Raw genomic sequence first — 17041 nt, 5'->3', positions numbered from 1 at the left:
GGTTGTTGCCACTTCCCCCGTGGCCCCGATCATCGTGCAAGAGGGGGTTGACCACCCGTAAATTTCTCTACAAAGGGGACCTTGACCAATCGCATGATGGCATATTGGAATTGAGAGTATTGAAGGATGAAGTATAATTCTTTCTTCTAATTCTTGGATTTTGGGTTTTTATTTTTGAAATTTCATTATCTGATGAGATAATATTGGATACGCGGAGCTGAGTTGAGATGGAGATGGTTGAGGATAGAGCTTATGATTCCATTGACGTTTACGTTGATAGAGACTGAAATATTGTTCTGAATCAAAATGAAAAACAACGTACCAACCTGTGCTTAAAACGGATTGACTTTTCTAAAATTGTATAAAACCCAATTAAATTTGTATATATTTTAAAATCGCAAATTCCATTGCAGGTTAGTACTACTAACCTGATCCGGTTTCATGATAAGTATTCATGTACTTGTTCCTAATGAGGGCTTGACAAATTGAACGGTTGCTTTCCTATTTCACCTTATAAACCCCCGAGTTTGAATGTTAGCAGGTACACTCATTAATTGACGACAAAGTGAATGGTGAAGGGCTTCAAAGAAAGACAATAGCGAAATTGTAAAACTTCCGATATCAAGTAGAGGCTTGAGAACACAGATTAATTCAACCGAAACAACAGACTTCACAAAATCATTTAAGAACCCCTCCCTCCCATACACAAGTTTCACTGCCTACTTCCAGTGAGAGGCAGCCATAAAACTTTATAGGCTTTATGATACATATTCCATATAGCATGGCCTCTGGTTTGTTTACATACGGACTCCATACGATCAGAACCTACTGCGTTCGCATCCTGCTACTTTCTGCTGCCCTCACCTGAGAGAAATATGGATGTGACTGCAGTACCAACATAAGCATGGCAGCACTAAGATTAGTTTACCCAAGAATAATACTGAGATTACTGAGCTTGTCAACAAAAAATTCGCATGTCAGGGAACTTTCAATCAAAGGAACATAACAACTATTTCCCACTCGCTCCAAAACAACAAGAACAGCCAGGAACACTCCCTGGCAATATACTATTTCTATTATAGCATGGAACTATATTTTGATTGAACCCTTTTTTTGATTGGCACCGGGTGTCTAGGAACAGCGTCCCAACTAATCTCAAGGGTGCATAGGCCCTTGGTAAGGAGTTTCTGCAAGTGCACCTCAGGTAATTCAAGGGGAAAATCCCCCAGTCCGATGGCCCCTAGAAATTGTTTGCACCCAAGGGGATTTGAACCTTAGACCTAGGGGGAGCATACCCCCAAACCCAAGGCTTTACCACTTGAGCCAACCCGTAGAGGTTTGAACCCTTTTTAAACCCTTTTTATAAGTATTTAATTGAACCCAATGAAGGCATTTTTTTATCAGTAACTGAAGCCAATGAAAGCATGAATTATGTTATCAATTAATATCAACGAAGGAAAAAAAAAAAGAAAAAAAGAGAGAGAGACACATAGTAATGAATTAGAACAAACAGAATTACCATGGCTTCTCTTGCAGTTAGCCTGTCTTGATGATCATACCGGAGGAGCTTATCAAGAAAATCGATGGCCTGCACTCAAATACATTTTAAAAAATCAATCAATTACCTTGATAAGCGAAAATTTGATTCATATAAAAGAAAAAAGAAAATGACCTCAGGGGAAACTAGATGCTGATTATCTGCATTAATAAATTTGGTCCAAGGCTTCCTGCTGTGCCTGCAGAAGGTATTGGACGTATTAATAACAAGTGACCACAGAAAGTTTGAGGCTGCATGTGATGATTTATTGAATGGAAGGGACTTCAATCTTTTGTGTTAATTGCAGCACTTCTGAGGCAAAAATGGACCATTAAATATTATAAATTCTTAAGGAAGTCCTGTGTACTTGGGCTTATGCCTATTCTTGGGAATAAAATCTCTTATTACTTATAAAAAAAAAAAATTCTTATGGAAGTCATGGTTTAGTGAAATTATCTTTTACCAAGTAGCGAAGAACTGACTCCACAAGGTTGAGAAAGCTCATCCCAACTTACCTCCCAACAAGTGCATCAAGTTGAGGATCAAGCTCCAAATGGTACTTATTCAGATATGCATTTAGCTCATCAGTCCCAAGAACCTGGAGAGCAAGCAACTAAATTCATACTGGAATTCTTCTGGGGAAGGGAAGTATTGTAACATCAAAGATCATTTTAATGGAAAGAAGAATTACTGTTTAGCCAAGCCACTTAAATCCCATGAACACCAAAAAAAGAAAAAAGATAGTGAACAGGAGTCATAAACACAGTAACTGCTAATACATTTTTTTCTTTTGATAGGTAAAAGTAAAATTTTATTGATATAAAAGGCATTGCCTAAGTACATTGGTAGTATACAAGGAGCATGCCTAATTACATCTAGGTAGTAGTGAGCGATACAAGCAAGTCATGAAGATTGTCCATATTACAAATAATGGTTGAGGCCCAAGAAAGTAAAGTATTGTAGAAGAATTGCTTCAGCTCATCCACAGTAACAGCTAACACTTGATAAAAAATAATTTAATTTTCTTGTGACAGATGTATATAAATTCTATTTTTTTGCCAAATCAGAATAATCACTACCTTGGCAATTTTGACAAGTTGATCATGGTTGTCATGACCATAAAAGAATGGCTCCTTGCAAAATATCTACATAAGCAGAAACTGAAATGATCAAGCTAACTATATAATACTCTTCTTCAAAAGCGCAAGCACAAGTACCCAAAGAACAACATGCTATCCAAATGACATTTTAAATGACTTTACACCATATGTATTTTACTAGAATCCAGTCATTGTAATTCTTACCATTCCAGCAAACATGCAGCCAAGGCTCCACATGTCCAAGGAATAGTCATAGTCTTGCAAATCAACCAGAAGTTCCGGACCCTTAAAGTATCTGAAAAATAAAATAAGAAAATACTCAATCTTTTCAGAAGGATGAATTTTCAATCTGGAGAATCAGCTTAAATTTACATTATGGAACACTTTTTTAAACATTTAAACCCCTTTTGATCTTTTGCTGTGAACACAGTATCAGACACTAATGCAAATTTAGGTTAAGCATAACCCATAATGAATACACTGCAATTCTATTTGTGCATCCACCCAAAGTATGATTTATAAAAGATGTTTGTGCACTCATTTGTATCTAAAACCACTAATTCCATTTAATATTATCACATACAAGCAATTGTGTTTTATTGTCAATTTGAATTTTCAATTTGAACACTGAACGATATACCTTACATTATATAAGAAAGTTCAGACTATCTTTATTGTGTTTTGTAACAGGTGTTCTATGTACCAGATATTCTCCTCATGTTCCCAGCCAGGTTTTAGACACAAGCATACCCCACATCCTTCTTACAAATGTTCTATAATGAAAACTTACGGTAAGATCATTTAGGTATCGTTTGGATTTGAAGATGAGTTAAGATGAGTTGAGATGGGTTGTGAATAGTAATGAGATGAGTTGTGAATAGTAGTGAGATTTATGAGTTAAAATTGATGAATAATAATGAATAGTAGTGAGATGAGTTGAGATGAATTAAAATGAGTTGAGATGACTTACGAATACAAACTGGGCCTTAATGCAAACTTTCAAAAGATGCATGTTTCAATTTGTAGGAAATTATTAATGTCTTAGAAAAGTACCTTGAAGCCACACGGACATTATATTCCTTGCCAGGATGATAAAACTCAGCAAGACCCCAATCTATCAAGCGAAGTTTTCGCAACTCATGGTCAATCATAACATTGTGAGGCTTGACATCTCTGTGCATTATTCCTTGTGAATGGCAGTAGTCCAAAGCCTGCAATATAAAGTTATCAGAATCAGTCCCGCTGGTAAAAATGCATTTACAACACCAATGGAAGGTCACTACTTAAAGGAAAACAAGTTAAAGAAGTGTTTCAATACATAACAATGGAAAAATTAAAAAAGTGGAAATTTTTTAATCTACAGCGCATTTTCAGTTAACGTTGATGGACAGAAAAATAACAAAAGTTCTCTTTCTAATATAATCATAACATAGGGGTTATTTTTTCAGAAAGATAACAAAAGGTTCTATTTCTAATCAAATCATCATCAGGGGTTATTTCTAAACAAAATTGCTAAACCTATGTATCGCATAGCACAGGGGGTGTTAGACCAAATTTCCCCCCGAAAAAAAACTAGCCACATAATGACTTCACATGGATGAAATAAGGGAAATTTTTTACAACCAAGATCCTGTCAATTATGTCCTCTCAAGAGATATTAAATCCCAAATTTCCCAAATTAAGCAACAAAACTCAAGAAGGGAGCTGGAGAATGCAAGTTTGAACAATCAGCACTCCCGATTCTAAATTTAATGAACGTGATTCCTCTCCTCCCACAAAGCTGTTAACCTTCTATAGTCTTATTTCTTTTCCCATAAAAAATATTGCAGCATCTCAAGTAAGCAATAGATTTACCAGCAAGATTCATAAATGAGCAATTGTGTTGAAGGGAGAAAGTGTGAGCGCATAAATTACCTTGAGAAGCTCATATATGTAGTAGCGTATGTCATAATCAGTCAATGTGGGGTAAAGAACTTTGAAATCTGTACTGTTCACATACTCAAATATCAAGCTAGGAGTTTTTGAGTGCTGATCTCTGACAATATCAAGAAGCTTGACAACATTTGGGCCCCCACAAAGGTTCTGAAGAATTTTTATCTCTCTCTTTATCTGCAAAAGGAAACATAGGCACATCATGCTTGATCCTTAATTGTTATCCGCCTACATTTACAGAGCAAAACCACATGAATGGCAAACAAGAGCAAGCAAAAGAGTACAATATCTTTGTTTTTTGTAAGTAAAATATCTAAATCAATCGATAGATGATCCTCTACAGCTCACACATTTGTTACGAAACACTATGTTCCTCTCACATTGGCAAGGTTGGATTATGATAAATACAACAAGATAAAAAATTCAAACAAAGTGCCAAACCGTGTAAAATGTAGTACTTTAGAAACAAACCAACTCTGCTGAAATGCTAACTGTCCTGAAGGATAGAGTTTCCAATTAAAATTCACCTTCTTTTTCTTGACAGGCTTGAGTATCTTGATTATGCACCGCTCGTTGCTGTTGACATTTAAGCCCTCAAAAACTTCGCTGTATTTCCCCCTTCCAACTTTCCGCACAACCTCATAATCATCTTGATCACTGAAAAGAAGACAGAATTTTCTCAGATATTCAAAGGATCACTAACATAACCACGAAAGAAAGAAAAAATGCATTAACAACGAAAAGTAAAGATACTTCAGCATTACATGAACAACATTAATCATCCCCTTCTCAAACCGAATCACGCCAAATATTCTCTATATACCAACCTCAATCCGATAAATAGAACTTTCACAGTTGGAAATTTTTAAAACAATACCTGTAACTTCATAAATTCAAGTGCTGCCTTCTATAATTCTTTTTTTATAAGAGCGGTTTTTGTGATTATCGAAACCAAGAATTAATCAATTGAATCCATTCCCTTCACACTCAATCTGATCACATCAAGGGGTTTCTCATCTTATTTCACATAGGGCAGAAGATATAATCGAGCTAGGCTAACAATCATAACACCTCACCTCTAGATGCTAATTAATCGAAGAAGATACATAATAAACTAAAAATCTTACGCTCTGCTTGGTAGTTATGAAAAATAGCAAAAACAGAAAAGGATCTTTACTACCTAATTTTAAAAATTAGAAGCTCAGGTTATTAAGACATAAGGCCTATGATTTAAAATCTTAATCTTTTCTGTAATCACCATTAAAATTTTTTCTAACCGACCAAACAAGAGGGCCAATAAATAAACAAAATCAAGAGGAAAAAAGGGTTTCATATTAGGGCTTCCGAAATTTTATACCCCCATTGAACGGAGAGAGACTCGTAATCCCAGTACTCTTTGGGCCGCACGACATTGACTTCAGAGTAAACACGGGCTTTGGACGACATGGCTCCTCGGGCGCGAGAAGACGAGATCTCGATGAGGTTGGTAGTATCGACCTTATTGCTGCCGTTGCTGGAGGAGGAGGTGATAGCTATCGCGTCGTGGGTAGGGTTAGGAAAAGAGGGGTTGCGCAGGATAGGGGACTGCGCAACCGGGGAAACCAAAGAAAGGAGGGTGCAGACTAGGTGGAGGCGGGGGAGGGCTAAAAGTGCTGCATCTCTCATGAGCCGCGCCAGAAGCCCATCACTACTTCCACGTTGCACGATACCAAGGGCAGAAATTATCTGGATTAATGGAATTTATTATTGGATGTTGTCGTTCGTGCTGGTGTGAATAGGTTTGAACTTGAGAATCTGCTGACGTTGGCAAGTGATTCCCCATTTCCATGAAGCTTTTTTTTATTTAAATTTTGAGAAATTCTGTACGTCAGCGATTATTCATTTTTACACTTTATATTTATAAATTTTTTTTATAAAATGTGAAGATATTTTTTATAAAATATAGAATAGTAAATAGTAACTGATAAGAAATTTCTTAAATTTTAAGATTTAGAATTGAAGGGAGAAGATAGATACCAATATATATATATATATATATATATATATATTTAAATATTTATTGAGTATTTTTTATTTTTGCAAAATTTAGATGTATAACAATAAATTTTATGAAAATTACTTTACTTCTCCAGATCCCAATTAGATTTTAAGCGATTTTATCATGCTAGAAGCTAGAAGCTAGAGATATTCTAAACTAATCAACAAAATAAATAATAATGTTTCTCTTCATCTTAAATCTTTATTATTATCAATCATATTTGTTGATATAATGCAATCGAAATAATTTTATATTTCAATCACTACCAGTAAATAATGGGACAAAAATGATAAACTTGTAAGGAATAACAATAATTTTTAAAAGAAGAATAAATAAGTAAAAGAAAAACAGTTTAAAAAGATAATTTTCAGCATCGTATAGGAATTGGACTCCGTTTAAAAAAAAGATATTATTCCATTCGTCATACTTCAATTTTCTTTTTGGAGTTTTGTCAACTTTTATGTTTGATCTGTGATGGATATGTTAAGAGAACAACCCTTTTCACGTCCAGCTGTTATGATATTAAAATCGATTGTCAACCCTTCGGTGGCGTTCACGGTAATACCTAACCCATAAAAATGCTGCTAATCTTCTAATAACAACAACGTCCAAACAAAAAATAACAATCCCTCAGGCGCTTTCGCCTATCTTTTTTAGACGAAGAGCACAAGAAAGATATAGCCTTTATCCTCACAAATTGAGCTTGAAGAAGCTTTTCACGTTGGTCCCGAAGCTTGGGTGGTATGCTCCTTTCTTGACACGCCTTCTATATCTAGCAATCAGTCTTGGGGTCCAGATTTGTCAGGAAACAAACAAAATGCCTACCCGAAGAAGAAATTTTTTAGAACCCAAAGCTTTCATGGCACTTGAGTTTAAAGCATTTGATGGAGTTTGAAATAACCAACCAACATTACTTAAAAATCTACATTACATAAGCCCTGGCTAAGACAAACTCGAACTGGATCTACAACAAGCTGTGGATGGAAGTATACCTCATTTCTAAAAAAGGGTCAAGTCTGTAGAGAATGCAAATGCTTTCATCATATGTTACCCTGGATTCCCATTCGTGCCCTTACATCTTCATACGGCTTTAGGCTGGACTTGCTCAAAATCAAAAACCTCAAACATGAGGCGTCTTACATCGGGCTTCCCGTAAACAGTGTATGCTAGCCCATGAAGGGCTTGTTGAACAGCAGTAGTAGCTGGGTTCCTTAGTCTTCGATTGTGCTCGAATGCATCTTGAACCTGCTCAGAATAAATGATAAAGCTATGGAGATGCTTGTCCCTCAAATACCTCCCACAGAACTTGTTCATGAGAAGCCGCCGGTGCCTCTCCTGTAGCCACAGACCAGGGGCATCTATATGCTTCATCAACAATTTCTCCGCCATCACAAGATCCTAAACCAGACAAAGACACACAAATATCAAGATGTCTCGTTTCCTCCACATTATATAAGGGTAAAGCAAAGTCTGGATTGTGCTTTTAAACCGAGCGATAATGCATTGGTTACTATCATGAGGATTGCATTGCAGTAACATTTATTACCTGGATCTTCTGCCCAACATATTCTAATCGCTCGTAGCAAAAGCGTGGATGCTCAAACTTGTGCTTTGACGGATGTAGAAAACAAAGCTGTATTTCAATGAGAAATAAACGGTACATCAGGATACAGTAGCTAAGTAAAAAGTAAAATTTCACAAATGTCAGACAATTAACCATATATACATAATTTAAACCAGGTATTCGAAAATTAAATTGAATTGACTTCATATATACATATATACATATATATATATATATATATATCAAAAAATACCAAGTCGAAGTTCTGAGCCATATACGAATCATGATGATTGGGAGTTTAAGGTGTTGAGAGATGGTTGATAAAATGGTTCACCAAGTGTACACCACTGAACTTTATCTGTGCATCAATTGTATGGCACTAATCATAGAACAACAAAACAATTGTAAAGGACATCAGGCAAGACAACTTTATCTACAAGCACGGTTGCTTATATCATTTTTCCCTAAACTTCTTCTAAATTTCATCAGAAATGCATTAAAAAAACAACATGCTACAATCAATGGGTAATACACGCATGTGTTTAAGAAGAATGAGGAAAAGTGAAATAAGAGGCAGCAAAAGAAGTACCTGCAACCCAAGTCCAAGTTCAATGTTCCTGGCTTCAGTGATACCTGGAATTCGATCTTTCATTGCTAAGGGGTATCCCAGTGCTTGCATAACTTGGGGTCTGCTCTCATAATCCCATATATTGCCTCTGAACCGATGCATGCCTGGTGGAACGCAGGCCCTGAAGAGCCTTGGGTGTGCAAAAAGAGCCTCTTCTGGAGGCTGTGAAGAGATTAAAAAGAAAAATTATGTGGGATTCCTTCCAACGTGATTAGAGTTAACATTTCAACATTCAAATTGTATTCAGCAACCAAATATATGCAAGACTACCTACTCACTTTAATATTGATTAACATAATTAGACTACAAAATTACTTTCCTTTTATAATTAAAAAATCCAAATTCAAAACGACCAAATCTAGAAACTTGTCCAGTCTAAAACATCTAGTCCATAGTCCACATCTGTCAACCTTGGGTGTGCCTATAATGTGCACAAGATTAGACTCCGTGTTTACATTTGGTGGAGAAATAATACAGAAACAAACTATAGCTTACTTTATAGGCTGCAACATCTTGCCAGCTGAGCTTTTTGCCTTCAAACTCAACAGAGACATAATCTACATCTTCCAGTTGTCTTCGTAATTTTGGTTGGCAGTCCTCATCTTCTGGGTCCATGCCAAACACTTCAAAAAGAACCCGATATACTTCGGGCATACCGAAACAAAGATATATTGCACCAAACAAAGCCCAGAATACAAACCTGCTCCCATCATACCAAAGTTAGAACTCAGTGTGTTTTGCCCGTCAATTATGAGCATTGAACAAATAAAAAATCTATCTTCTGCCTGTCAATTATGAATTCTCATGGGAAAAATCAAACACATCATGGTAAATGATTTTACTACAGCAAACAAAAGACTCATAGCTAACTTTTAATCCACTGCAGGAAGGCAAGATCTTGCTCGACTGTTCTCATTACATAATAGTTACATGACATTTCATCCGTCAGATAGGGTATTCATAGCCCTCAGCAAAAGAATAACCAAGTTCATAGCATAGAGTACTGTACCATTGATAAGTCTAAGTTGAATTTCTATTGACACATTTTTTCCAACAATCAAATTTCCACCTCCAATGGATGGGTAGGAAGTGATTGACTTGAACTAATTCTGCTACCATCACATATACAGTTCTGACGATAGCAACCTCTTGCTCATTAGTTGGGACTTTGTCCTGGACACTTGGTTTCAATAACAAAAAAAAAGAAATATATGGACACTTACTTTTGTTTTTCTATTTCTGATAACCGTGTCTACAGAAACTCATATGGGGTAAATATGGAGCATAAAGAAAAAAATGCAACCATCTCAATGCTCCATGCCATCAGCAACCATATGCCTAATGTACTTGGTTAAGGCATGCCATGTTGGAAGGCAAGAATGTACAATCTCAGAGCCTAACTGTCATTTCTGAGCCTATGTTATTGCTTACTTGATTTTGATAAGAACGATTGCTTATTTGATGCACGCATTAATGAGCTTTAGCTTTCAAAGTTAATGGTTTCCCATTTCATCGAACACTTTGAAATGAATTTATGAGCCTATGTGAGAACGTTTCAAGGCAAGAGTTCTTAACACAAGCAGGTGTATATCTGGGCCTATACTCAAAGGACTAGTCAATGGTACAATTGAAGCCCCTTGGATGCATCATAAAAAGCAAGGACTTCTCCCTCCCAAGCAATGTCGAATCTTATTCACCACCTATACTCCTTAATTCACGACCGATACTCCTCAATATGGGGAATCATAATCTCCCCTCATAAATTCTCAACATCCTCATCGAACCATTCTATCATATAGGTGGCACGGCTAGAATCCCACATTTTTGGTTGAGATTGGCTTTGATACTATTTTGTAATGTCCTAAAGAAGGCCGAAGCCACATTTGAGTATACTCCAAAAGGACTGGTACAATTAGAGCCCTTTGAATTCATTATAAAGAGCAAAAAACTTCTACGTCCCAAACAATGTGAGATCTCATTTACCGCCTGCACTTGCATTAGGCATCCCTATAAAAAGGTGCAGGCATCTGTGAATCAAGCAACACTCTTAAGATTGGCACTCAATTAGAAGTAAATTTATGGGAAATTCTGGCAAGAGACACTCTTAACCTCAATTACCATTACGACCAAATCAATGACGAATCAGATGCACAGCAAGTCTTCAATACCTTTCTCGGCCTTTTGGCTTAGATCAAGTGTAGTATCTGTTCTTATCAGTCTAATATCTGATACGTGGTCCATCAGACCACATCATTTTAGCCTATTCTTGGTAATAAAATTTTCTTATTAACTATACGGAAAAAAAAAAAAAAAAAAAAAGCACAGTACCCACTTCTGGAAAGACTATAACTTTCAACTTCAGTAAGACACCCACTCAATTAATTACCACATTGTTCAACAGCGAAAGTTTTGCATTTGAACTAAAATGAAGAGCAGTAAGAAACTCACTTCGCGGGCGGCTCGCGCTCCTTCCTCTTCAACTTATCCATATCATCATACGGAAACACCAAGTTCTGCAAGCTCGCGGCTTTAATCCACTTGGGCAGGTTCCGCTTCCCAATCAACCCGAAAACCCTCTCTCTCATCGGAGCCGGGGACTCCCTCGGATACCTCTGCAAGAAATATTCGGCAAACGCCAACTCAAGCACGTACTGCCCCAAGAACAGAAGCCTCGAGTGGCCCGACCGAACGTGCCGCGCCTTAGTCCTCTCGCACGCGGGGTGCTGAAAGGCCAAATACAACAAAGTATCAAATTGCTTCGCCGGGTTATCGTCCCCGAACCGCTCGTCCGAGGGCTCCAAAGGGTACCCCAGAGCCTGCTTCGCCTCGAGCAGGTACTCCTCCATCCAGGTCTTGTCAGCGAAGTTGAGCCGCGAGGACGGCAAACAAGAGCTTAACAAGGGGAACGATTTGAGGGACATCTGGGGGCTGTTGAGGAACCGTTGGGCTAATCTCTGATCGTCCAATGGGGGCCTCAGAATGAACCTCTTAGGGGGAAACTTCTTCTTGGGAGAAGTGGCTCTTTTGCGCTCGGCCAGCTCCTTGAGAAGCCTCTGGGGACTGTTCTTGGGGAGTTCTTGTTGTGGGTCGACAGCCACCGCATAGATACGAAGGATTCTCCGCGTGGGGTTGGTGGAATTGCGGTAGGTTTGGATTGGGAAGGGGGAGAAGGAGGATGAAGAAGAGCAATTGTTGCATGTGTGAAAGTGTACGAAGGAAGATGAAAGTTCCATTGAGTAGGGGAATCCAAAGTGTAGGAGTTGAGAAGAATCAAGGAGTACGAATTACCTGATGCAGTGGCATTGAAGCGAAAGGGTTTTCGGAGGCAGTGAAGCAGAGAGGGTTTTGAGGGGGCTTTCGCAGGGATAGCGGATAAGAAACGACTTGATGATGCTATCTACGGGACGGTATGATGGGAGATATTTTACTCGAGAGAGTGGCAGTTTGGGCGAGAGAAACGACGCCGTAATTGAGGCACGTATTTGAGAGATGCCATTCAAGTTCAGCCATATTATTAGATTTTTTTTTTTTTTTTTTATTTATTCGGGGAGGATTCGAATTCAATACCTCCATTTTAAAGATTTGAGTGTTATGCCATCAAGACCTCCGTGATATTATATTTGTTTTTTTAAACCATGCTATTTAGATGTTAAAAAGAAAAATACATCTTTAACTTTTTCTCATTCACATATTTTTTATATTACATCATCAAATTATCAAAAAGTCAAGAGCGTGCATGTTCAATTAAAATTCGGTAGTTAAGATTGTATCGTTTCATTTATCTTTCATCCACTCAAATATGCTAAAATTGATAAATATGCTACTTTGACAATGAATGATAGTTATGATAGTTAAATGAAAAGATCCTCTATACAACTCTCCCTCCCTCTTATCCCCAAGCTTTCTCTAAAGCCAAAAATCCCATCCCCACCCACTTTTGTTGTAAAATATCCCCCATTTGAGGACTTCTTTCTCCCTTCTCTCACACTCTACATCCCTCATCTTCCCATCTTCTCCACTTCCCTTTTCTTCTTTCTTTGCTCTTCTATGTCTCTAATTTCTTTTAGATATTAGATGTTATCAATGTTGCTCATACACATCACTGTAGAAGACCCCACCTACCAATTCACAATACAACATCAAGTGGTCCTTATTTTTGTTGGTGCTTGAAATCCATCTGCTATCCCATTCAGTGACTATCTAGTTTTTTCATCGTAGATCGATATCTTACCCTCACTCCCAATAAAGGTGGATTCGAGTTTCTCTTTTGCTGGGAACTAACGAAATTCATGCTCTCCTATATGAAAATATGGAGGATTTGGAAGTAGAAACATTTATATACCATTGTAGTGCAGTTAGAAGCAACATATGATACCATTTTTAATGTAATATCCTCTGTCTAAAACGTTTCAAAGTCAGCAATCATCTTTATGTTGGTCGCTTTCTGTTCAGTATCATTTTCAGATTTACTTTCCTTATATGCTTTATATATTTTGTCCCGAGATGTATATTTCACCTTACATTTATGTTTCTAGTTTTAATAATGGTAGTTTGCAAAAAAATTATGTAATACTCGGTCCAAGTACAGAGGAAAGCCTAGTCCAGGTGTGAAGTACACCGTTTAGTTCTTTTGCAAGGGATTAGACTATTCTTTTTATTTCCTCTCCCCTGCGCCGACACCCCCTTCCCCTTTCCATTTCTGTTACACCCGTGCCCCATTACCGTTACTTTCATGTCGTACTTTACCCTCTCCAATCCCCACATTCTTTGTGCACTGTTTCTCCTATTTGTGCCCTCTCTCTCTCTCTCTCTCTCTCTCTCCAACAATTGGGTTTTGTGCTACATGCCTCCACCTCCTCCTCCTCCTGCTGCTTCTCGATTTCTTGTTGTCGACAAGCTCCATTGTCGAATTTTTGTTGAACAAAGGTAAGTTTTTCTCTCTCACACTTTTTGTTCACTCTCTCTCTATTAGTACCCCTCTCACAATTACTCTCTCACTCTATTAGTACCCCTCTCACTATTACTCTCTCTCTCTCTCTCTCTCTCTATTTGTGCACAAAATCGCAACCTGCGGCCCCACGTCGTCCACCAATCCACACTGCCACCATATTCCTCTCGTTGACACCGACAAGTTTTTAGTTGCCTCTGTTCATGCATCTTTGCACCAATAAATTTTGTTATCTGTTATTGCCAACACTAATCCCTCAATTTCCCTACCACAGACATTCTCTCGCTCTTTGTTTCGTGTCACGACTGACAGAGGCCACCTGAGTCAACGTGCGCCTCTCACCGCCAAGGGATACATCGATTTCTCTCTATCGTTCGTCCGATTTTAGTTCCCACTACAATGTGTTATCCCACTGTATGAATTTGGTTTTTGAAGTCATTTCTCTATATCACAGGACATCTCCAATGCCACTAGACAGTGTCGCATTGCTTTCTAATTCAACGGGCCACCGCACGAAATTAGGTATGGTAATCTGAGTGTTATAGTCTCGCTTTTTGCACTATTTCTTTTGTGGCATGTATGGTTGTGTTCATTGGAAAATTAGATAGTCTCTATTTGTATAGTAGAACCTGAAGGTTATGTGATGTGGTTTGCTATTTGGATGGTCTCGGGACTTTAATATTATGGATGTAGGAAGGGATGAACCTAAATTGTAGGATAGTGCTTGTTTATCATGACAGAAGTTTATGAACAGTAGGGTGCTAATGGAAAATGGCGAATTCAATGAGGATGGGCTATTTCTTGTTCGGGTTCAAGGTTTAGATAATACACTGCAAGAATCAGGTAAGCAGTGCTCTTATGCTAGATTTTGCCTAAAAATAGACTGAGATTTGCTTTATAAAAACTTGCATGTTTTGTTATGAAAACAACCTTGATCGCTTTTCTGCACTATTTCTTTGTATCTGAACAATAAAAGAAAATTTTTTTCTATCATGATTGGTGGAGGCTTAAACATTTTTGGTATTTTGTTCTCCACTGTTTAGAAGAGCGAGCATTAAATCTGAAAACTTGTATATGATTATATGATATTTAACCGTTTAACACCCTGTTTTGATATGATATGTTGCGTTAGAAAACCTTCTGGCAAGACATTCTGTTTCTGCTTCCATCCCGACCTTACCACAGGTGTAAAATTGTGGTCCCTGTTATTGCGTTGGTACCAACACCTTTGTTTCTGAGTTGTCTTTACTGTGTGTACACTCGGCATGTTGAGAATATAAAGGGAAGATTTCACTTTTGTTTCTACTTGGTTTGACCACTTGGGATAGCACAATTTTACCACGGAGTTAAATATGGAATCTGTTCTCTTATGATGCTGCTCAATTATGCTTATGCTAAAGAACTTTTTGTATATCCTAGAATTAAATGTTTCTTAACTGTCGCTCTAATATTTTGATAATCTATTTTATTCTGTATTCTGTAACTAACTTATGTTTATACATTAATATATATTCACTACTTACTGAATTATTGATAACTCACACAATACCTTTAATATTTTTCAGATGGTTATGATGGTTCAACAAAGAATCAATAATAGGAAGTAGGACAAGATTAGTTGTGCGTAGTAAAATAAGTACCAAAGAGTACAATAGTTTATTGGCCTGAGAGGCTTACTTGGAAGTTTTGTCACTTTCTTGGATTGGTATTTTGGAATCTTGATGGTTTTGTTGAGACTTTATGGAGTTCTTTATTATTATATGTTGGAAGAGTTCGTTGATGTTTTATTTGTGAACGTATACTTTTGACTAGTACTAAAAGGAGTTTTATGTGTTATAAAGTTGTTTCCCTGTGTTATTTGGAGTCTATATATAATTGTATTTGTTGGGATGTGATTTTAGCGGCAGAAACTAACTCCCTAACTCTTCGGATACGAGACAATACAATTTATATAGCAAGAAGATCAGTTTCTTAATTAAGATGACTTTTTAACCTTAGATGTGACCATGATTTTTTTCCCCTCAAGAGATGATCTTTTCAATTTGAAGTTGTAATGAATCCCTCAATGGTACACAAGGATCTTGTTCCGATCAAATACCTAATGATAGATGTCCCCGTCGCCATCACCCCTACATAACACAATACAAAATTGCATCTTCCATGCATAGGTATATATAGTCAACAACCCCCATTACTGATCAGGTCCTACATGACTCCGACCCATCAATATTAAATCTAGCTACAAGTATTGTCATACCAGCACCAACAAGTCGAAAGCAACCGCATGCATGCAATAGTGACGAGAACAACTGCTTCAACAGTATGCAATACTAAATCAATATATAGAAAGGAGATTTTGATCATTCTTTAAATGAAGCTAGCTAGCATGATTACCAAAATACTAGGCAGGCCGGGCCTTAATTTTGTCTATCTGCAACACCCACGTACACTTCTACTCACTACTTACTCGATTCAGAACCAACTCCGTTTCTTGATTTGATTTCTACGTTTGTTGAGACACGTTTTGCAATATTAGTTACGAAAACTAATGAATAGTTGAAGATATGCATGCATGCATATAATATCAGATAGACCTCATGAATCACACGGACATACAAAGACACAATAGCTAGCCACACTCTTCCTCCTTATCGTTGCTAAACTGAAGCTAGACATGATTTGTGTGTCCACTACATTATACATACACACACATAAATATATATATATATATATATATTAATATATCTAGCTATCTGTCTTAGATTCTCCACCACTACATATGTAGATGTAAAAGTTTAGCCAGGATTAAGTGACTAAGTTGATAAGTTCTGGTAGAATTAGGTGTGTAAAATGATAGAGTTTATCCTATCAATAAGTTGGTAATTTTAGATGAATGTAAATTATTGATTAACTTTATCTATAACAATATTAAGTTTATTTAGGAGGTATTAGAGGTTGTTTATATAAGCCATAAGTGGAAAAATTAAGTCCCAAGGAATCTGCACTTATCTAGAGAAGAGGCTGATCTGAAATCTGTTACTGCAGTGAATAGTTATGCGAAATGTCAGCATTCCGTCAGGAGACGACTTCGCGACTGTCATCAGAATCCTACTGAAACTAAAACTGCTTTCAGATTGTTTATTTAAAAGATCCTACTGGTTAAAATATGTAGAAATTCAGATATGCATATTTTCTAGAGTACTTTCTAGTGCACATTTTGGTGAGAAAATTCATTAGAGAATTTTCATACTGTTTCTCTCAGAGAGTGGTACTAGAGTGTGAGAATCTCTTCTC

At 37.2% G+C, this 17041-nt stretch overlaps 2 protein-coding genes, 1 long non-coding RNA gene and 1 pseudogene across 3 annotated transcripts; 2 read left to right on the top strand and 2 right to left on the bottom strand.

The window, feature by feature from the left end:
* Positions 1-596: 596 nt before the first annotated feature.
* Positions 597-6359, bottom strand: LOC121254073 (casein kinase II subunit alpha-2-like). The gene is made up of 10 exons (XM_041154039.1): positions 5927-6359; positions 5097-5226; positions 4552-4746; positions 3691-3848; positions 2842-2932; positions 2617-2682; positions 2053-2135; positions 1673-1736; positions 1520-1588; positions 597-885 (listed from the first exon to the last, which is right to left on the bottom strand). The coding sequence occupies exons 1-10, from the start codon at positions 6232-6234 to the stop codon at positions 826-828; spliced, it is 1224 nt and encodes a 407-aa protein (XP_041009973.1). The 5' UTR covers positions 6235-6359; the 3' UTR covers positions 597-825.
* A 731-nt stretch (positions 6360-7090) lies between these two features.
* Positions 7091-12207, bottom strand: LOC121254063 (ribonuclease III domain-containing protein RNC1, chloroplastic). The gene is made up of 5 exons (XM_041154029.1): positions 11248-12207; positions 9295-9499; positions 8761-8961; positions 8154-8240; positions 7091-8005 (listed from the first exon to the last, which is right to left on the bottom strand). The coding sequence occupies exons 1-5, from the start codon at positions 12030-12032 to the stop codon at positions 7688-7690; spliced, it is 1596 nt and encodes a 531-aa protein (XP_041009963.1). The 5' UTR covers positions 12033-12207; the 3' UTR covers positions 7091-7687.
* Positions 10964-11082, top strand: LOC121243641 (annotated as a pseudogene).
* A 1983-nt stretch (positions 12208-14190) lies between the features above and the next one.
* On the top strand, positions 14191-15640 carry LOC121254056. Its single transcript, XR_005938562.1, has 2 exons — positions 14191-14590; positions 15313-15640. It is a non-coding gene; the product is annotated as an uncharacterized LOC121254056 (long non-coding RNA).
* The last annotated feature ends 1401 nt before the right edge of the window (positions 15641-17041 follow it).

Source organism: Juglans microcarpa x Juglans regia, chromosome 1D, assembly GCF_004785595.1.
Source record: "Juglans microcarpa x Juglans regia isolate MS1-56 chromosome 1D, Jm3101_v1.0, whole genome shotgun sequence".
Taxonomy (NCBI): domain Eukaryota; kingdom Viridiplantae; phylum Streptophyta; class Magnoliopsida; order Fagales; family Juglandaceae; genus Juglans; species Juglans microcarpa x Juglans regia.
The sequence above is the reverse complement of the archived record's forward strand: the minus strand, read 5'-3'. Positions and strand labels throughout refer to the sequence as shown.